Genomic DNA, 22,242 nt, shown 5'->3' with positions numbered 1-22,242 from the left:
TGACAGGAGAAGGAGTATATTAGTACTATATGTTACTGTATAGTACAGCACACTATACCTGTCCTAACTCCAGCTCTGATGTACTTTCTTTAAGTTAGAAGCCTAATTCTTTCTCCAAGTGCAAAGTGAAAACAGCAAGAAATTTTGAATTTCCTCCATCCATTAGTATCCAGCCTGCATAACCCTTACAGTGAGTGAGTGGATGATAGTGAATGCCTTCACCAGCAGGCCGAGAGCAATTCTGGCTGAGAGTATTCTCCTGCTCCTTCTTGAAGCTGAACCAGAATTAGCCATAGGCAAGGATCTGACTGCACTGAAGGCAGGCAAGATGAACCTTGATTCTGAAGCATTTAGGGTGATGGAGAAAAACTGTCACTTTGTTACCTGTTTTTTCTAATCTGTGGTGATTTATTAATATATAACATGAGCATATTCCAACTTCAGCTTGCTGATCAGAGAACTCAGCTTGAGGCAAGTTCTCTCTTCTCTGAATAGTTCTGTGATCTCTTCATGTCTGAGATGCCCAGATCCAAGCAAGTGTTGTTACTTGATTTGGCCAAGAGGTGCCTCACCAAATCTGTGATCTGGCTGAGAGGTGACTTGGAAGATGCAGGTTCAGACCTGTCAGACTGAGCAGAGCTTAAAGTCCAGAGCCTCTCACCCCCTCTGGGATGAGCATGCTGCCCACGGGGATGTTGTCCCAAAAGTGGGGTTGTACATACACGCTGAGCCCCTATAGTTTCATGCTTTCCAGTTTCATGCTTTCCAGACCACACTGATACTGGTAACAGTATGGTTGAGTCTCACTTGCTGAACTACTGAGGGGACTTGTCTGGCCAAGTTCTTTTGCGCTTTGGGAGTCAATTCACCTTTCTTTGTTTGCCGTCACGATTCCACCTTCTTTCCAAATCTGTGGGTGGGTTTTTTTAAATCTTTTTCTAAATTGGTTTTCCACTTACAGTGTAGATGCCTGATAATGCTAAGTCTGTTACTGCATAGGTGTCTTGCACAGACCAATTTGATGTAGCCTGCAGGTGGCAAGTTGAAAACTGCTGTTCTGGGAAATGTCAGGTCAAACAGGCTAGTTTACTGGGAGATTCATTTGCCAGTAACAAAGGAGAGATGGTACCTTCAGTATCTAACAGGTAGGCCTGTTTCTCAAACTGGATATGATCCCAGATCCTCTGCTTAGAGGTTCAGGCCTGTAATTAGCATGCTGTAAGTTCAGTGATGGAAGAACTGGGTTTTTTGTTCGGAGAAAATTTTTTCCTCACGCTTGCTGGGTTCTAATTGATGCAGTTTTAAAATACTATATTTCTATTTTGGCAGGTGAAAACATTGACAGGACAAAGGAATGTGGAAACATTTCTTAATATCATTAAGGAAAATTAGTAGGATTTGAAAAATATACCTGGTTTAAAGTTTCTTTACTGAAGTTACTTATCTGATAATGGATTTTGGATATTTTATCAAGTAGCGACAACTAATGATACAAGTGATATGTAAGTTCTCTCTCTTTTTTCTTTTTTTTTCTTTTTTCCCCCCTTAGGCAGGAAGATCCACTGAGACCTTTTTTGCTGCACCCATGCTTGAGGAGCTCTGATGAAGAAGTAAGATTCCTGCAAAAATGTTCTCAAATTCTGGTGTATTGTCTCCTACCCTCAAAGGATGTCCAGTCTGTCAGCTTGCGCATAGTCCTTGCAGAAATACTTGCAACAAAAGGTAGATCAAAGATCAGAGATGGTTAACCATTTGTACCTGTACTGTATTAGTAATTACAGACTTCATTAAGTCTTGATGCTCTGATTTTAATTTTTGTGATAACCAGTGAGATACTTTATATTCTCAAAGTCAAGCATATACTTACTTGATTCTCCTGACTGGATGCTGGGCTGTTTAGCACTTTTCAGAATAAAACACAATTTGTCCATTCCATTCTTCTATTTTTTTCATAGAAGAACACTTCTGCAGTCTTCCATGGCATTATTTTTAGTGATTATATAAATAATTCTAGCCTTTTATATTTTATTCAGATACATGGAATCCGTAGGCTTAAGGATTTGATAACAACTGAATCATGATACCAGGTTTAATGAAATTTTTTCAGACTTCGACTTATTCAGTGTGGTTTTTTAATTCAGGGGTGTCTTAATTTGCTTTTTATTTTATCAGCTACACTTTAATCTGATGATAAATACATTAGTCATTTTTTATGTCACTGAAGTCAAATTCAGAATGATGAAGTCTCAAGTATATTATGCAATTCAGTTTACTTTTGATTTTCATTTATAGTGTCAGTAATATCATAGCCTTCAAGGCACACAGCAGAAAAAACAAAGGCACTTGGAATTTTCCAAATAGAGGTCAGTTTTGTCAATGTACATCAATTTGTTTAATAGAATAAACAAGCAATTTTATCAAGAAGGTACGTCCAATCTCAAATGTACTATGTAGTCCAGAAGACTGGTTTTGAATTCTTATCAACTTGCATATTTATTTTTGCCTTTTATCTGTAGTTTTCTTTTGAAGGACAGCAGTTGTTCTTTAGCATAAGGATTTTGTTTAAAAATATTTTTCCTCTCCAGTATTGAAACCAGTGGTGGAACTGCTGAGTGATCCAGATTATATTAACCGAACGCTACTCAGCCAGCTGGAGTACAGAGAACAGATGAATGAGCATCAGAAGAAAGACTACACATATGCTCCTTCTTATGAGGACTTCATCAAGCTCATTAACAGCAGCTCCGATGTTGAGTTCCTGAAACAACTGAGGTATTGAATGTTTCACTGTAGCTCATTCAAAACTAAACATGCTTCTTTTGCCAGCCCATTACTGAGATTTGAATGAATTGTGATTTTTCTTTTTAAATTCAATTCTAGATTTCTGTTTCTTTTGATGAAGCAGAGACAGTAAGGATGATAAGCCACCACATTTATTAAATCTCTAATATAGTCAGTTTTTTAGTTTGGTGCCAGAAAACGTTGAAAAACTCTTCTTGATAGTGTAGTGGAGACGACTGTACTGTTGACCAGACCTTTCTTTACAGCTTGCCTCTGTGGAGTTAGATAAAATAATATGTTGAATTTCCACTAGGGCATGGTTATCTCCTCATTATCTTTATGAAGTATGGCTGGCCATGGTGATCTGGTGACTGTCAGCTGTAGTGACCCTATAGACACTGGGCATTCAGATCAGCTTGCTGTGATTCTGTGACATGGAAAGAGGTGTTTGAGTTCCTGTTTTCTGCTGCAGATAGCACCTGCTCACTTTCATACTAATTTCTGCCTCACTACCCCCCTGAATCTCATCTCTTTTCCTTCTGTCTTTCATCATAACATGAGATAACTGCTTGCATCTCAAGCCTGCTTGGCCAGGTACAAGATGTTCATGCTTGTCCTACCTTTATAGCTGAGCTGTTTCTCCTCTGTTTTCTGATGTAAGTGAAAGGATAAAGGAACAAGTGACTGGGTAGCAGCGAGCAGAGATACTGCTGTTGTGGGATCTTCTTAGATGTCCTTGAATGGGTTTTGTTGAGCACACCAAAGCTTTTGGAGGACTGTTGAAGCCATTTGCAGAGTGTTTGTCCTAATCCGCTACCACCAACCAGAACTGGTATTTTTTTCTCTTCTGACTCTCTTCAATTGCTTCTGCAGGTCACCTTTCTCTCTTCCTAAAGGGCTGCAGCAGCATCTGAAAGATACAAGCACATCAATCCCATTTGGTCCACTGTGTCATCTGTTGTGACCCAGACCTTCTATTAGACTTGGCTTAGTCAGGCCAAGTGATGGTTTAACAAGATGGAGTATGTGGGATGCTTAAATAACATCTTACTTTCTCTTGTTCTTTTCTTTGATTTGAAACCACTTGCATCTCAGAGATAGGAAAATACATTTAGGTGATGGTGAAATGATTTTGTTGCTTGGCTACTTATTGTTCATCTGCTGTAAAATTTGCTCTTTACTCTGGCCCAGTGTGCCTTTCCTGAGAGCAGAAATTAGTCTCTATTAGACTCTGTCTAAAACCTAATTGACATCATATTTATTAGCATAATCACACTAATGGATCTGCTTGTTTCAGAAGAAACCCAACTCCTCTGTTGTTGTTCAGGCACATTAATGCTCAATGTGCTCTCTTTTTAGATGATAGGTCACCTTAAATTGTGTTCTCTATCAGATAGCAAATTTACTTTATGAAATAATGTGGTTTTGGCTGCACTTAGGTTTTTCCTTTCTAGCCTGTGGAGTCCAACTACCGTGGTCTTGAGATGTGTTTCACTACACCCTATGTAATGTTGGTCAGTCTGATCTGGAAAATGTCTGAGAAAACATCTTCTTTTCAAAGAGAAACAGTATTTGATTTTTGGAGGCAGTGTGCATCCTTCCTCAGTTTGTATAGAGCCAGTCTCTGGGAAGCTGGTTAAAGAGCGTTCCCCTGTGAGAGGAGGAACTCCTGTTCTGTTTGTTCTCCAGCACTGTGGGAGCACCTCGAGAGAGGTAGGCCAACCTGTAGTCATCTCAAAGTTATGTAGTATATTTTGCAACGCTTCCATCATTTACCAGTGAAAGTTTACAGATTTATGTCAAAGAAACCAAACAGTGGTCCCTATATGGATGGGGAAGAAAAAAGTGGTATTGTAGATGAACAAGCTAAATGATATTTCAGGTTGTAAACCACAACAGTGAAATACAGAAAAATCTATAATGAAGAAATTAAAGAGAAAGAAACAAGCCATTGTGCAGTTACCACTGAGGAACACAGTTAGAGTCTGTCAGAGCGACAAGAGTTGGGAGAATGCTTCCGGTTCTCTTCCTACAACAAATAAGTTACTGGCATGTTGTACTTAAACATGTTTCCCAGTTATATGCTATTCTGGGTCTTAATATTCTGTTTATCAAAAATTTCTTTTCTTGATTTTATTTGGAAATAATTTTTCAGTGCCTGTTCTAAGCTAGTACATGGCATTCATGAACTAAAAGCCTCCTCCTATTACTCCTAATGTTGCCATGTAACATCTTGGTAAAGAACAGCTGTAAGTAGTAACAATTTTCTGTGTAGGCTTAGCTTTGAGGGAGATTTATCCCAAGGCACTACAGTTGGTGGGGGGTTTTTTGTGTTTTTTTTTTCTTTTTTTTTTTTTTTTGAAACATCTCTGCCATGCTTTATCTTTGCAGATTAATTACTATCTATTTACTAAAACAAACATAAAATATGTTGTGCAGTGAAAGAGACCATGAAGCACTGACAAACAATTCCTCAGGCTCTCGATGGACTGTAGTCAAGAAAGCTTGACTCCTGGGTGGTCCTTAATGTATGCACATGACATTACAGGATAGAAGTCTCATAAGGCATCCTTCCAAAGTGATTTCATTAACAGAGTTTTGCTAGGCTTTCTTGTGGTTAGAACCAGGTATTTGTTACGGGGCAAGTAGGGAAAAATCCCCAGCTGGATGAGTGGAAACCTGTGGGTGAAGAGTGTTGTTGCTCTTGGCCAGGAAACCAGAAAAGAGTGGGAGGCTGTGTGTGTTGGATCTCCTTGTAAGCAAGTGTACCAGCTTTCTGCCTTGCAAATAGCTCTCCCTGAAAGGCTAGTATGGTACTAGGATTTTCTAAATCTTTTTTCTCTCCTTGCTTAGAAGCATTACTGTAAGAAGAAATATTGTATTGATTTTCTGCATTGCTTTTATGGGTTTTATTTTTAGAACTTCTTTAAATGATGCAGAAACTACTCATTAATTTTGGAGATACTTTTAAATTCATGGCTCATTAATATCTGACATTTGGTCACTTTAACATATCTAACATCTGGTCACTTTATCTCTTAGCAGAACTTCTCTCTATTGCTTTGTGGAAACATCCCTTTCATTTTTATAAGGGACACTTGGGGAGCTGATACTTGTTTTCACAGAAAGTCATTTGCTGGTTTCAAAGGAGCTATTTCCTTTCATACTTTTGCTTTCTGAAAATTTGGATTTGTTTGCGGGGGAAAAAACCCCAAACGAACAAAGCTGCCAGAGAAGGGACCGTTGTATGGTTATCTACGAACATCCTTCAGAGTCACTCTTTATAATGTTCACCTTCATTGTTGCTTGTCATGAAGGGAGGCAGAGTTCTATTCCTGCTTTATCAAGTTTCCATAAAATGTGTTGTCCCTATTTCTTTCAAGAAGAAAAGTTAAACAGTGAAATTTCACCTTCATCTCCCCTCAGATTTAAGTTAGCGTGGATAAATTGGAAGTCTGCTACAAATAAGGAAGAAAATACGAATTCTTCCACATCAGATGTGAAACAAATTTGCTTGCTCTGTCAGAAGAAGACTAGAGATAAAAAAGACGTGATGAGTTAAAAACATAACTGAGAAAAATAGTGATAAGGAAATAAGCTGGTGGATAGTTTTCATTCTGCTTTCAAGATGAGCATTATATTTATTCTGATATTTAGTGGTATAGCAGCAAAAGGTCACTACACAATTCATTGTAAGACAGACCATTATTGCTGTGTCTGTGTCATCTTTTACTTAAGAAATGAGGGAAAGAGATGAACATAACAAAGAATAGGGAAGAGATAAGAGTGGGAAGGTAGAGGTAATGTGAATGTGAGCCCATTATTGGTCCTGTTTATCAAAGTACAGTTCACTTCTTGAAAATAAAATTAATACATCACATTTAAAAGTTCCTTAGATGTTTACTCACCAGCACCACGGAATATGTAGCAGCTAGAATATTTGCAACAGACTTTCAGGGGGAAAGGGTCATAGTCTGGCAGTGTAGCCAGGGTGGTGTTTCTGTGGTGCAGTGTTGTACAGCACTCTCATTTGAGTAGTTACAGCCAGAGTCCAGTGCATAGGAGGAACAGACTAAATAGTATCTTTGAGGATGTAACTCAGAGCATCTCCCTTAGTTAAAGCAATGTATTGAAGAACAGAAAAAAAAGAGATGCTGTATTACAGTATTGATAATGAAAACATGTAAAACCATGCATGTGAACAAACGGGAGTAAATTTGGAAGGAAAAAAGTTGCAAGGTGGAAGTGGAAACTGCCTTCCATGTGCAGTACTTACTTGGTTGTCTGCACCTTGTTTGATAAATTTATAATGTTCACAGTTACCTTATAACGCCCGAGTGAGGTGAATGAGTGTTGTTTATAACACATTTACAGGTGACGTAACCAAGGCAACAAGTCCAAGTGAGCTGCCCAGAATCATTTGGGAAGTCTGTGTCTGAGCAGGGAGTTAACTGCGGGACTTCTACAGACCAAAATAGCACCCTCACTATGGAGCTGTCCTTCCTCTGAAGGACTCTGCAAGGACTGTGGTGGTGGATGGAAACAACCAAGATACAATAGTGGCAAAAGGAGATCGAGTTAGAAAAAACAAAGCTTTGCAAAAAGGTTCTCAGGTTTCAACTTGATAATTTAAGGAGTTGGGTAGAATAAAGATTACTGCAGGGAAAAAAAAAAACCAAACTGGAAGTGTAGTTGTAAGTGAACGTATGCTGTGTGTATAAAGCTGTGTGTCTATACAAAGAGGCAGAGACAATCCAAATCCTTAAAGAGTTACAGGAGGCAAGAGGAATGGGGGAATTGAATAATGTTGCTGAAAGAAGTTACATGGAAGAAGGGGCATATATTTTTAAGGATCATAGACTCTTTCTTAAACAGAGAATAAGTAGTCATGAAAATAGCAGACTTTCCAGGAGGGTTCAGCCTTCATCCAGGAGTTAAATTGATAAATAAGGTTAGGGAACTCCTCCAGGAATGAGTTAAATTCACTAGAATACTTGCTTTATTACCAGTATTAATAGCTGCCAGAGTAAGTGCACAGAGAGGAATTTGAGTGTTTGTTAGGACCAGAACTTTGACATTTATGAAAGATTTAACTGACAGTCATTTTGTTTGAGTATATGGTGTCTGTTAGTTACAAGATTGGTTTTACTTAAAATTTAGTTTACTAACTGCATTAGCTGTCTTCCATTATGTGTAGTATAGTTTTAGATGATAACCAGGTTTTAATTATTCCTGGAGTGTAGTACTTCAGTGTTTTATTTTTAGTGTAATACTTTTTTTTTTCTTCTTCTAAGTTATATATGCTCCATATATGTACTGAGTGCATTAGCTAGAAGATTGCTTTTGAACTGAACTCCCATCCTAGTTTCCTACAGAAAACTTATATTTAATGTTAAGAGCATGACTTTACATTGTGTTCACTGAACATTATTAACTGGCTGTGCAGTGCCAGCAGTTGAGAGAAGGGAGCAGTATTACTGTTCGTTGGATGTTTTCCTTTTGTTTCAAGATAACCTTTTTTTCCTACTGTACTCCATATCCACACTGCTCCTTAGGTTGCAGATATGCTGAGAAATAACTCAGTTTCCAGGTGAGCAGGAGGTGGAAGTGTTTTGGGTTTTGTTAATTCTTAAGCTTGCTGTATGAAGAACGCATTGTAAAAAATTACCTTGATTTTTTTTTTCTTTCTCCTCCCTCTTTACCCTTATCCCCTACTGTTTTTCAAACTAGGTATCAGATTGTAGTGGAAATAGTTCAGGCAACCACAATCAGCAATATTCCCCAAGTGAAGAGGCAGAAAGGTAAGATTTCATTTTGTTAAGTCACATCTGTTGTTTTCATTTCAAAAAGCTGTTTGAACTCCCAACATACATATGCAATCAGTGTGTGTGGGAATTTTAGACAGATTTTAGGAATGCTGTGCCTTTATTTCAGTTCTGTTTCATTTGTCTGATTCTTCCAGAAACTCCCATGGTGTGATTATGCCCCCACCCCATCTTCATCTAAGCTGATGGATCGTGAGAAAGGTCATATCTGTGATGCATTTATTTTCAGAACTTGCTGCAACTAGGATTTTTTGGCATTATAAATTCATATGCTGAGAATCTTGCTTCCTTGTTCTTTTTCATACAATCCATTCTTCAAAGTCTCAATCTGGTTTCCTTTCAAAACACAGGGGAAGGAATGATACAGCATAATTGTCAGTCAGACTTCATTTTGACTCTTCATTGTAGTATGTTTTTGTTGCAATACAGAGTACTCTTAAATCCTGTAGTGTTTTGGCAATGTCTGTCTTTTAAAATGCACATGCATCCTACATTTGTACTTATATTTATTATATATACTGCATTTTATGGTTCTCAAAATGTACCAAAACTGTGGTATTTCAGGAGATTATATTGATGTTAAAATTATCGACCAAATTTTTGCTTGGACAGATATACTTAAGGTATATCAAAGCATAATAAAAAGGCAATGGATGATATGAATTAATTTGTTTGTAAACAAACAAATCTAAAAGATCTTACTTTTAGGTTCTCATGTAAACTCCATCTATCAGGTTAAAAAAAAAATAATTCTTTTCTAGCTCCTTCTATCCAAAGGAAAGCATTTAAAAGTGATTTAAGTGTAATGAAAAATGCAGAAATGGAAAATAAACATGCCGGGGGCAGGGAGGGGGAATCTTTGGCAATCTGAAGAGTGAAGAGTTTGGGATCCGTGCTCAAGTTTCTGAAAGTATAAGGTGGTCAACACTGATAAGCCTTTTGTTTGCATTCTACAGTAGAGCTGGACATGCATTTCTGTAGGATAAATTGCTTGTGTCAAAGCAAGGCAAAAGGAAAAATAGGCACTGGTTTTTGCTCAAGTGTACATTACAGAAAGAGATACTGGTATTTCTCAGACGAAAGTTAATTTAATGGAAAGTCTGTTTCATAAAGTAATAAAATGAGAACAGGGAAATTAACTGTGAGTACATTATGAAGAATCAATCTTGCTAAGCCCATGTTTCCATTTGTGCTGCCATTGGTCTTTGTTGTGACAAGAATTGATTTGGGGAGTATTTTTATACAGTTTAGGTTCCTACAATTAATTACTGTCTCACTTTCCTCTGTCTCACTTGAGTTTATCTGGTTAACTATTCACTGTTCTAAACCCTGAACAGAAGATGTTCTTCTGAAGCTACAAGTGCCTGGTACTGCAGAATAGATATAAAAAGATTATTGCTGTATATTCTGCCAAAGTGGATCTGGTTCTACTTGCTCTGTGGTGAAGTTTTTTCTGCATTTTTATGGGCTCTTGTCTTTTACCTGTATTTAAAAAAATCCAATAGAAATTCCCCTAGCTGGTGCACTGAAGTTTTGCGTTAAGGTATTGACTTTAATTATTAATTTAGCCCTATGGCAACCTTCTATGTTGTTTAAGAGTTGATTACCACTGCTAGCTATATTAGCCAGTGGGGCTATTGTAGCTAAACCTTTTATTTATTAAATATCCAATTGTTATTCACACTGTGCCTGAAGAAAAAGGTGACATTTTTTTGCTTGACACGTGGAACAGTGTACAACAGAGCCATACAATACAATCTTATTATAGTTAGACAAATTTAAGGCAGATTTCTAATCTGTTTCAGTTATTCTGCTAAGGTTTTCATCTACCAAAAATTTTCAGGCTCAGTCTATGTAGTAAACTTTAAGAGGGCTACCAAAGCTGTAGAGGGTTAAAATCTAGTTCTGAAGACTTTTTTGTGTCTTGTTTCTCCTGAAGTAGGTGGAGACATTTTTCCCTAAAGTGGTAATGAATCTAACATGTTCCTGAATTTTAGGAAGAAAAGTTTAAGGAAAAAAGCTGTGCTACCTTCCTTAAAACAAAACAAAGCCAACAAAAAACCCAGCACAGCTCACTTCTGCTACAAAGATTGTTGAACTCTTGTAGAACAGACCACCACATTGCTTACGTCACCTTTTGATGTTTCCCTTTCTGGATGCCACAGCATGCTGCTACCCTGCAACAGCTGGATTTCATGGTGAATAACTAAATGTAAGCTTTATGCAAAATGGAAGTGTGTTTGCACAATCTTATTCTATCTTTCTCCTTTCAATCTGTTCCCCCAATACCTGCTGCATACCCATAAAAATGTGTGTGAGCATGGGTGTTCAATGTATATGACAGTCTCCCTTTTCCTTGTAGTAAATGAGCTGTTGCCTTTTGTGTCATGGGCATCTCTTAGCCTTGATTCCAGCCTGGTGAGAGATAGTCTTACTGGTAGCTATTTCCTTTTTTCCTATGGCAAATTTGGGTCCTGAAAACGTAACTGCTTTAGTGTCTGCAGGTTCTGCTAGAGCAGCTGAACTTTGGCTGGCCAGCAGTCTGTTGAGCCTGATACCCACTCTCAGACTATAAGAGTAGAGCAAGTGTAGAATAACATGTACATGGATAGAGTCTCAGCCTCCATCAGTTTGAGACATAGGAGCTTCCTGAGGCAGCGCTTTCAAATGTGAGGAGCATTTAGCGCAGCAGGAGTGACCAATACTCTGCAGCAGCGAGAGCTTAGCTACTGTCTAAGCAAAGCAAATGTTGTGCAAGTACATGACTATGAATACGCCTGAGCAGGATTGCACACCTTTGCTATCGGTGGAGGAGGCATAATTAAGATTCTAAAACTGACCAAAAATATTTTGTTTATAAAAAGATTAGGTGTCTATTATTAAAGCATAAGTAGCCTGAAGACCAGGTTTCAGACTGATGACTCTTCATATGAGCTACAGTTGCCTGACTTCTTTTACTGTTTTATCTGGTGATACGAAAGTATACATTTGATGTTGGTGTGCCCAGAGGGGTTGGAGAGGAAGGCTTGTCCCTCGACAAGGACAGGGTTCTTTATGCTTGATTTAACTAGTGTTGGTGCCACCTATTGGCAAAATATTTAGCTGTTAGGGCCCTCTAATAAAAGCAGAAAGTACTTTTAAAGTACTTTTAAACATCATTGTATTAAATCCTTTGTAGTAAAAAATGGCATATTATAGGGTCTTTTTTCTTTTCAGATTTCTATCACTTGAATCTTCTGGCATGTGTGCATAGGAGAGCAAACGAAAACGTACAAAAGCATCTGATTCGTGTTAAGCAGTAAGTTTTGCATTTGACTCCCTGAGAGAGTCAAATGTCTCAAAAAGTTGAGACAAAATAATTTGAGAGGTTCACACTATGATGCCTGTTGTGGGTGGATGATAAAACTTCTGTGGCCAGGAGAGTTGCTTTTGGTCATTGCTAAAGCTGAATAAGAAATGTGATACAGCATTACTGTTTTCAGAGGTGTTGATGGTTTGTTTTGGAGTAGTGCAGGCCACTGTAAATAGAAGCTGTTATCTTGCGTGCTGACACTACACTACTTCACTCATGTACACTAGCACAAAAGCGCTGAATCTGATGTGTACGTGTACCTGCGTTAATTCTCCAAACTGTGTCATCTTACGTATCGTCTTCTGAAATGGTCGGGGTCACTCCAGTAGTGACTGTAGGAGGAGCCTTGGGTTTGGGCATGGTTGGTTTTTTTGTCATCTTTGGGTTTTCTTCCTATTGATATTTTTGGACTGTGCTCTTCTCTACAGTCACATGTGCTCTGGTTGGAAGAATCTCATCTCTCTACAGCTTTAGCTGTAAAACTCTCTTCTCATCTTGCCTTTCGATAAGGATTCTTTGGAAGTACTGAACCAAATTTGAGCTAAATTTTAGGGTTTTTTACAAAATCTATGTGTTAAGCATTTCTAGTCTTTCAAAATCTTTATCTGAAAATGTTTACTGCATTTTGATCTAGTTAAACCAGTTTGTAAGAGGACAAATACACAGATCAGGCATTGTAGCATGAGTGAGGTAGGACCTGATTTTCCAGAAGCGAGAGTAAATCTTGCTTGTTCTAAAGAAAAGGCTTCAAAAGAAAATGAAATAGCAACAAAAGTAAGTTGCTATAATAACTTGATATTTGCTGTAATGTAAATAAGAAACTGTTTAAATACACTAGTTCTAATTTTAAGACACATTTTTCTTTCTTCTCTTACTGATACTGTATTACAGGATCCTACAAGAATTTTAGCAAGGTTCCCTTTTTACTAGCTGCTGTTTAAAACAAAAAAACAAACCCACGAAGGCATGTAGCTTGTCTTAGGGCAAAACAGAGCAAATATCTCAACAGATTTTTTTTTTTCCCCCACCAACACTGTAAAGGGATTTGTTTGATTTGCCTTCTAATTTCTGTACCCTCCTTATATGTGACTTCACAGCATGACTGGAAACCACCCTTGGATGACTGGATGGGACTGCTTTTCAGACACCACCTTGTAATTGACTCCAGGGCATCCTTGTTGGGAAAACTGCTCCTTTTCAAGCAGTAATTGCGAAACAGATTGAATAAGCAGCCATTTCTGTATGGAGAGATCTGCTGTGTTGCAGTAGATTTCTCTTGCTGAGCATTCCCACTGTGAGTCTAGATATTTGCTTTTATAAGCAGAGCTGACAACTGGTACAGAAACAGAACTGTCTGTGGGCAGGCTTCTTAGGTACTGTGATTCCAAAAGAGGTTTGAATGTTCAGCTGTAAAAAGGGACTTTTCTTTTAGAAACTGGGGCTCCAAGCTAACTTGGATGTGTGGGTTGTGATGTGTGGGTTTTGTCAAGATGATAATTTAGAGTGAAGTAAAATTGATACTTTTGCATTCCAGCGCATTACAGATGCCATCTAAGTTAATTATGACAAAACTGTATTACGATTCCTCCCCCTCACCCCATTGTCCACACAAGGATCAACACATATACGCAGTTATTTTTGCATAGCTTTTTGGCAAGGCTTGAAGAGCTAACATTGTGCTTGCGCATCATGCTCAAGCAGCAAGTGTGGAGGGAATCCTTGTGGATGAAAGTGAAGGTTACAGTGACTCTGATCATGGTAGACTTGTTTAATTTGTGATTTTCAAATCAATTTTATAGAGCAAGTTTTTTCTGCTCTTGAGAATCCTTTGAGTGTGCTAGTGGTGATAATGCATCTTGGCCATGGTTTGTTTGGAGAGATACCCATCAGTGAAAGAGGGAGGGGAGAGGCTGACTGGTCAGATAGAAGTGACCAAAGGGAATGCAGGGAACTACAGTCAGAGGCTATATGTGGTGGATGTTATTTTATTGTATAGTACATACTTACTCCCATGCTCAAATTTATCTTACTGCCACTTTTTTTGTTTTGCTCAGCTGTGGCTGTGATGTGGAAGGCTGTGTCGTGCACTATATATTGCTAATAATCAGTGCCTAAATTCTCCATGATCTCCCTTTAAGTCCCTTCCCCCAGATCTGTTGCCTGAAGTGTTTGGGATTTAGCACTTTTGTTTTACTCATTGTCTGATGATGTTAGAGCTGGTTTTCCCTTTGCTTGTACCTTGGGCAGTAGAACTACTGTGTGTAGTTCTCAACGTCTGGCCTGCTCTTCTAGAATTGAACAAATACTTTTCCAGGCCTAGTAGGCTTGAAAATGTGTAATTCAGTTTCTGAGAGTTCAGAGAGGTCTGTAATGATTGGTAAATTATATATAGAACATTACGGTTACTGTTTATATGCCAATGTTAAATCAGTCTTTGCTACTTTAGCACAGCTTTAAGTAGGCACTGCCTGTGCTTAACTGGCCTCTTGCAAAAAAGTCTTGCAGAAATGCATATGATATTGAGCATGTGTGTAGCTCCTTTGGAGACTAGTCAGATGAGTCAGTGCTGTTGTATGTGCTGTCAGGTGTCAGGTATCTGTAGTTCTTGAAGCTGTAAAGGAGCAAGAACTTTCAGTTTTAATCATGCTTTTGCCATATGTAAATTTGCAGTTAAAATGAGAAAACTTTGTTTTATGCTGCTGCTATGAAGAGAGGGGACAGTTCATGCAGTATTACAATACCATTTAGTTTGTGCTTTAAGCAGCCTTTACATATGTCTTCATTTACATGATTTTTGTTGTATCCTTTGCTGTGGTTTATGGTAATAAAGTTTGTGTGGCATTTGTTGGTGTAAGTATTGTTTACGAGGCCCGACATTCTGACTGAAAAAAGATGGTGTGAATATGGACTGCAGTTTAATGTATTTAATGCATATAAACCTAAGTATCAAAACTACCAGAAAAAGAAGAGGAAATTAGGTCTGAGGAATCCATTCTCAGAAATGTTTTGGTGGGTTCTAGGATCTGCTTCTGGCCTAGTTCAAATCAAGGTAGTTATGAGTGAAGAAAACGTGGAAGCTTTGTCAGAAATCGCTGTAGATATGCAAAAATTAATGAAGTAAAAAAGATTTGCACAGATAGCTTAGCTTTGATTGCTTGGTAAGTTTGAGCTCACTTGGACTATTTGCATTTTAATTATGCAAATTGAATTATCCACAGCTGTGGATCTATAAGCAGAGTTTGAAATTCTGCTTTTGGTACTAATTGCCCTTGGGAGGAGGGGTGCACAGTACCCCTCTGGGGTTTTGAAGTTCGTTCATGACAGTGGATGTTTGGTCAAAATTAGCCCTGATAAGGAGAATTATTTCAGAGGAAGTTACTACAAGACCCTTTGCTCCTCTGGGGATGGAGGCCCTGCTCAGCTGTTGCTGGTAAATGTGTATGCAACTCATGTGGTGAGGAAGCACCAAAAAAGCATCTTTATTGTCTTGCTGATGAGGAATGATTTTGTTTATTTGTTTTTAATAATAATTAAAAAAACCCCAAACTGTAAAGTTGTTACTGGTTTTAAAAAAACAAAACCAAAGGATGCATTTTCTTTTCTTGCATAGTGATGAAAGTGTCTTAGTAGCATATATCTATTACTTTTCTATTGGATCTTGCTGAAGGGTGTGTAAGTAAATGGAAGCCTTTTCTTTTGTATTTTTCTGGTTTTATTTGGTTTATGCAGTGATACCTGAATGTAGCAAACATCTTCCTTGCTGATATTCAAATGGCAAAAAAGGCTCTTAATTCTATCTCAGTACTTTGGTGGTGGGATCAAGCAGGAGTAGATTAAAAAGAGAAGTTGTCTTTATAGCTTAAAAAATCTTTTTGATAGGGCTTAATATGAAAAAAACAGCAGTTTAGATCTGAAAATCTGAGAATTCTCAAAAAGAGATTAGGGTTAAGACAAAACCAATGATAGGCCTAACCTTCCCTAGTTGACATGAAAATGCGCTTCCTGATTTCTGCTAGCTTATCTTTCATACTTTGGAAGAGGGAAGTCACATTCAGTGTCTGTCCACACTTCCATGCCATCTCTCCTGCACTGCAGCGCATTGTGCCGGGCTGCTCTTCATCAGCCTTTTACTTATTTGTGAAGGGATGTCACTGCCAGGCTTTCATGGTGACTAGTCCTGTTTATCCATGGAGCAGGAACTGGCTGGCAGTGTGATCTTCATCACTTTGCCCCGAGTGTTTCTTGCATGGAGTGGCTCCCTATGGATATGAAGAGCTGAGTGAGGCAAATGTTTTTGAAGGATCTTTGCAAATAAAGTAATTAATCACTGGAAGCAGGTGGAATGTAGGACTCGTTAGTCTCTCCTGGAGGCCTGCTGCAATCACAAGATAAGATTTCAGGTAAAGTAGACATGTTTACTTTGAAAACCCTCCAAGAACACCTTGTTTTCACTAAGAAGAGTACTTTTGTTCTGGGAAGGCTGAACGATCATTGCGTAGCACTGTTTGTGGGTTTTCAAACTGTGGGGTTTCAAGTATGCATTTTGAGCTCAAAGTATTTAAACTATTGAGAGAATTGAGAACTTTTAAAAATCGTCTTAGACTCAAGTGCAGGAGGGGAAATGTTGGGTTTTAATCTTCACTTTAAACTGCTGTCCACGTATTTCTATTAGCTGTAAATGTTTTAAATTGAGGGGGAGAGCTATTTTGTCCTTAAAGGTCTTTTCCTGCCTTTTGATGTTCTCCTTTCTTTTTTTCTCATTAATACTTGACCAGTTCTGTTTCAGTTCTGTTTCGGGGAACTGAAACACTAAATTAAATGCTCTGTTGACTTCCCTGTGGAGATAACATGCCAGGAAAACAGATGGCTTATTGTTTTTCATGGTAAATTCATTTTATCATTTGCTTCAGTGAGTGTCATCTCTGTAGTTTGCTATTATATGGCAGCTCAGATGCAAGTGATGCTTATCCATTAAAACACTAACAGTCTTTGAATCAGGAAGGTTCCCTACCAGCATACCTAAATACATGCAGTGAATAAAGTGAGATTAAAAATATGGGAAAAAATATTGGGAGAATATCTGTACTCACATTACATGTAGAACTTCAGGGAGCTTCATGTACCTCGAGTTGTCCTTCAGTATACAAGTGACAAAACTTACAGTCACATGTGGTAGTTACATGTGGCTTTGAGGGGGAAATAGAAGGATGAAAACAGTCCTAAAAGGAGAAGGTACCTTAATGTATTAGAAATGTGTTTAAAATAACTGTTTTAAATCATTCCTGAAAGAGTTCCTTTTTCTGTGTATGCATTGACAAACCTAGCTGTCTGGTTGTATCTCTCCAGCAACTGTTTTGAAAATGAAATGCTGTTTTCATCTACATCATTTTACTAGCATTTGGTATTTCAAAAACATAGTAGAATAGATCTCTATTAATTATCCCTGAGCAATCCATTAATCCAGATCCAAGTACAAGCCAAGTACTTTGCTACCAAACTCTAGTTGCAGCCTGCAAAAGTGGGAGTATTACCATTGAACAAGAGGAAAATAAAACCAGTGTATAAATGTGAATCAGTCACATTCTGCAGATATAAAACAGGAATTATTTCAACGCAGTAGGATTTTTTTTCTTTTAATCTGCTTTATCTGCTGCTGCTTTTTTTAGGCCCTGGTAATTAGCTGAAGAGGCTGTAATGTAGAATACACAAACATTACACCATCTATTACCAAGTCTTGTTGAACTGACTGTCATCTTCATGTTACTTCACTATTTAACAGTACTGTGCAGTCTTGACATGGCATTGTAAGATTCTTTTTTCTTAATCATCTGACCATTTTGAGTGAGCTTCGGTCAGTGTTGTTGTCTGGAGGAGATACTGCATGATGTTCACATCAGGCTCAAGAAATCTGAATTTGTGGATGAGATGCATGGGAACATGCCATGCTGGGCTGGAGGGCGTTGAGTCCAGTCCCTCATGACACTAGGGAGTCAGTGTTACGTTTAGTAAGGTACATAAGCCATCAGCTCCATGTGTTATCATACACCATGGCTGTAGGTAACTTCCTAACGCTCTGATAAATGTGCATCCTGCAGTACAAGCCTTCGGCCTGTGTCTTGCAACAAGGTGTGGGAAGAGAGCTGGAGGGGTCAGATTTCACTGGACACTTGAATAAAGATTTTTTTTTTTGAACTGTTTTATATGAGGTGTCATTGGAGAATATTTCAAAACAGTAATTCTGTTTCAAACACAAACTTTCCAGTTTCTGCTCATGTGCATAATTGATTCCTGGATGACAAATGCTTTGACCAAGCAGTTCACAGAGTCTGTGGTGCAATGATGATTTCATGTTGTAAAAGACTGTCTCTGATTTGCTTTATTCTTAGATTCAAAAGGAAGAGAAACTGCAGCGATGAAAGCTGACTTACTGAGGGCTCGCAATGTGAAGAGGTATATTAATCAGCTGACGGTGGCAAAGAAGCAATGCGAGAAGAGAATAAAGCTCCTGGGAGGGCCTGCTTATGATCAGCAGGAAGATGGCATTTCTGATGAAGGTGATGGCCCTCAGAGTCAAAAGGTATAAATCGAATAGCACATACATTGCCTGAAGGTCATTCTGAATGTGTTAGCACTGGATTGTACTAGCCTCACTGTCATTAATCCCTTCCTTCCACCAGGAGTCAAGTAAAAATTAATTGCTGCATAGTTTATTTGTCTTGGGAAAAGATCTCTGAAGTACCTGAAAAGACACACTGATCACTCAGCTTGGAATATTGCTAAATGTGAAACTTCATAAAGGACCGAGTGGCCCGTAAGCATGTGTGATTTTCACATGCATGTAGGGAGTTAATAAGGACATGGTAGCAACCTTTCTGAAAGCAGCAAATAAAAGATTGCCAACATATGTGCAATGTTTCTGTGGCCCTTGTTATATTTACGGTATGAAATACCTGTGGGTTTTGCAAGTACTAAGTTACTCAAAAGCAAACACTTCCTTGTGGAAGGCAATTGACCAAAGCAGTCATTGCAGAAAAATTCTGGTGAAGCTGTTGACTGAATGCTGGTTTTCAACATCACTGTAGTCTGAAATTGAAAAACTGCTGTCATATTAGCCAGCATCTACAAAAATAAAGTCATGGCTACTTATCCTTCTTGAACTTTAATAAGCTCAGTGACTTCTTTGTGTAATCTACTCTGTCCCCTTTGGGCAAACCACAGTAACTGATGTATTCAAATTAGAAAGAAGATTTTATCTTTTTCATGTAGGTAGAAGAGAAGTTATCTCTTTGTGCAGGGATCTTTAATTTTCATTATGTCCATATAATAATTGTAACTTAGTGGCACATAAGAAAAAGTTGCATGATGCAGAACTAGTTCTTGGTATTTGTGCTTTGTCTTTGTTGAGTGAGGTCTGAAAGAGCAATTCCCTACCCCCCACTCTTCCTTAAAGCATGATTTCAGATGGTGTGTCATGGATTGTGCCAAGGCAGTCCTAATCTGTTTCCTGACGTTGGGTGTAGTGAGAGGTGCCAAGGAGAAAGGAAAGAGAAGCATGTGGCAGCACCACATGAGCCACTGATGCCACTTTTGGTGCCTGCTGAGATGTGATGGACTTTCCAGGATAGATGCGTGGTGGTGTAAGGTTGTTCAGGAATGGGGTCAGGTAGTGAAGCTGCACTGGATACGGGCAGGGATTGGTCAGAAATATAATAAAATACAATAGTATTGTAATTAAAATGAAATGAATTCCTGTTGTTAATGTTGCATGTTTTATAACCTGATGGATTTGGGGGGGGAGCTCCTGACCCAGGATTATATCTTGCAAATATACCCACGAGCAGCTCCATATTGAGTTAATGGCACTATTAATAGAAATAAAGAGTCCTTGCACTGGCATTTCCTGTAGTGATGGTGGAAACAATGGGATCTGGGGCTGCTCTGCTTCTAAGCTTTTGCTGTGAAGAAGTCCTAGAACCCCTCCACTACCCATGTCAGGGTAGAAAATAGGAAAACTGCTTCTCTATTCTGTTGTCCCCAACTCTCTGTTGCCAGGAAAGAGGCTGAGGGAGCCGGGGTGAGAGAGAGGGGCCATGCCATTCTCTTCTGAGCACAGAAAAATGCCCATGGCTTGGCTGAGGAAGCGGACTCCCTCCTCTCTTGCTTCTTCCTGCACTGTGGTAGCTGCAGTCTGGGTTCTTATTTCAAGGCAGCCAGTGCTATTTTGGATCCTGGCCCCTCCTGTGTGGGCAGTATTGACTGAATACTCAGGTCTTTTTCTAAGCAAAAGGGAAAGACGTTGTTTGGGATTTAATAGATAAGCTAATCTTGGTATGTTGCTGCTGGTGGCCCATAACTTCTCATTAGAGTCTGGCTGTGCCAGCTTTTCTGTTAGGCTAGTACTTAACCTGCAGAATAACTAGCTGTGTAGAAGAAACTGGAAGATTGCTTTGCTTTCTTCAACTTGCATGAAATAGGTCAGAAATGGGCATTTACTGGTGGTGTTTTGAATTATTATTTTATGTAAGTGTAGTACAGAAGCTTGAATACGTTATTAACTTTGGGGAATTTTTGGTACTAGTTAAAGAAAGGACAAATTGATTAGTGACCTAAACTTGTATTTTGGTTTCACTTCTGCATCCTACAGAAAGCTTTCTCTTTCCTGTAGTAGTAGCAGAGTAATAGCATCGCTGGTAAAAGTCTTTAATGTATGTTCTGATTATGGGCTTAAATGTGGAGATGGATTATTTAGAGCTGTCAATGTTCTCTTACAGGTTTAACAAACAAAAATTATGTGTTTTGAAATAGTTTTTTTTCCTTTTACAGCAGGAGCTAATTATAAAACAGTGTCAGTTTTCTGTTTGATAAATACATGAAAGTCACAGGACTATGTAGACTTCGCACGTTTTACTTCCCTCATTATCCTGAATCTGGCTTCTCAAGGGAAATCCTGAATGTGTGAATTATAATCAAATGTTTATAAGCAAACAAGCAAACCCCAGCTACTTTGTGATCTGAATTTTGTTACTAGCTCAGATACTGATTTATACTCTGCCCTGGGTGTTACATGTGCTTTTAGAGAAAATGCAGTTTGAATTAGTGTAATATATAAAGCATCTCTTCTAATCTACTTATAATCAGTGCAGTTTTAGCCCGTTTTCTTAGAAACTGTACTGCAGTAGTTCTTGTCTGTGTTTATTCAGCAAACCATTTTTTGATCTGTTGTGTTCAGAACAACAGCCACATCACCACATCTGTGAGATATGACATGTGGAGTCACAGCTCCAAACAGCTTAGTGGAGCTGTTTTGTGAACCATAGGTGGTAGGAGAAGCTCTGAGGATCTGATCCTTCACTAGCTGTGAAACAGCAAGGAAACCACCTGAGTGTATTTTGAGGCACAGACAGTTCATGTTCATAATCCTGATAAGGATGAAGTTGAAACACCTGCAGAAGACTGCTTCCACCACATCCATGGATAGATGCTAATTTAACTGGTGACTGACCAGATCTTCACTGTGATTTCTGAGCTTCAGGTAGTGAGATCACGTTATGTCAGGATACTTCATGGTACAGAATCAGGGGATATAAAGAAAGCAAGCTTCAATTGTTGTTCCCCTGTTACCTGAAGATGGGGTGTCTTGTGACAGAAGTATGTTTGTGAACATGTGAGTCTCAAGGCAGGGATTTTTCCATTAGTGTCAGTACAGTAAAATAGCCAGGTACTTTATGTAGTATATTCTTCCTGATAGGTAACTAATTGTTGCATTTGGTTCAGCTACTGCTGTATGTGACAGCCTTCTGATGACTTCTTTTTAAAAAATAATAAGAACAATATATGTCTTAATTTTAGTCAGTGTACAGGTAAAGCATTCATTGATGGTTTTTAAAATGTAGCTTGGAAAGAGACACATATTTCTCCAGTATTATTTTTTACATTCCTCTTATTCCTATCTTCTACAAAAAAGAAAAAAAAAAAACAAATCAAAACAGAAGTCCTGCAGTCTGTGTGCCATTGTCCCAGCAGAAAACCTCCACTACTGACCCAAACTCTGTTCACCCCACCCATGATCTGCAGTGCTGTTAGCAGCTTTATTGTGGTTATTTGTTACAGGCCAATGTGGTTGTAACGAATGGAAACTTGGTGTGTTGTAAAGAAATGTAGCACAGTGCATCTATGCTGTGTCTGGTGCCTATACAAGCCCTTCCAAATTAAGTAGTTGTTTTACGTTCCTCTCCAGAGAGAGGTTGCAACTATCTTTAAGGACTTGCCAAGACCAGGTCTCTG

General features: G+C 38.5%; 1 protein-coding gene across 1 annotated transcript in view; it reads left to right on the top strand.

Annotated features, from left to right (window-relative positions):
• Positions 1 to 22,242, top strand: part of SNX25 (sorting nexin 25) — an 85,156-nt gene that overhangs the window by 32,321 nt on the left and 30,593 nt on the right. Inside the window, exons 4-7 of the mRNA XM_074866382.1 lie at positions 1,550 to 1,722; positions 2,586 to 2,772; positions 8,512 to 8,582; positions 18,345 to 18,535. Coding sequence (XP_074722483.1) covers positions 1,550 to 1,722; positions 2,586 to 2,772; positions 8,512 to 8,582; positions 18,345 to 18,535 — 622 coding nt within the window. The remainder of the gene's footprint in view (positions 1 to 1,549; positions 1,723 to 2,585; positions 2,773 to 8,511; positions 8,583 to 18,344; positions 18,536 to 22,242) is intronic.

The sequence above is a fragment of the Strix uralensis genome, chromosome 4 (genome assembly GCF_047716275.1).
Source record: "Strix uralensis isolate ZFMK-TIS-50842 chromosome 4, bStrUra1, whole genome shotgun sequence".
NCBI lineage: Eukaryota > Metazoa > Chordata > Aves > Strigiformes > Strigidae > Strix > Strix uralensis.
Note: the sequence above shows the minus strand (reverse complement) of the source record. Positions and strands in the feature narration are given on the sequence as shown.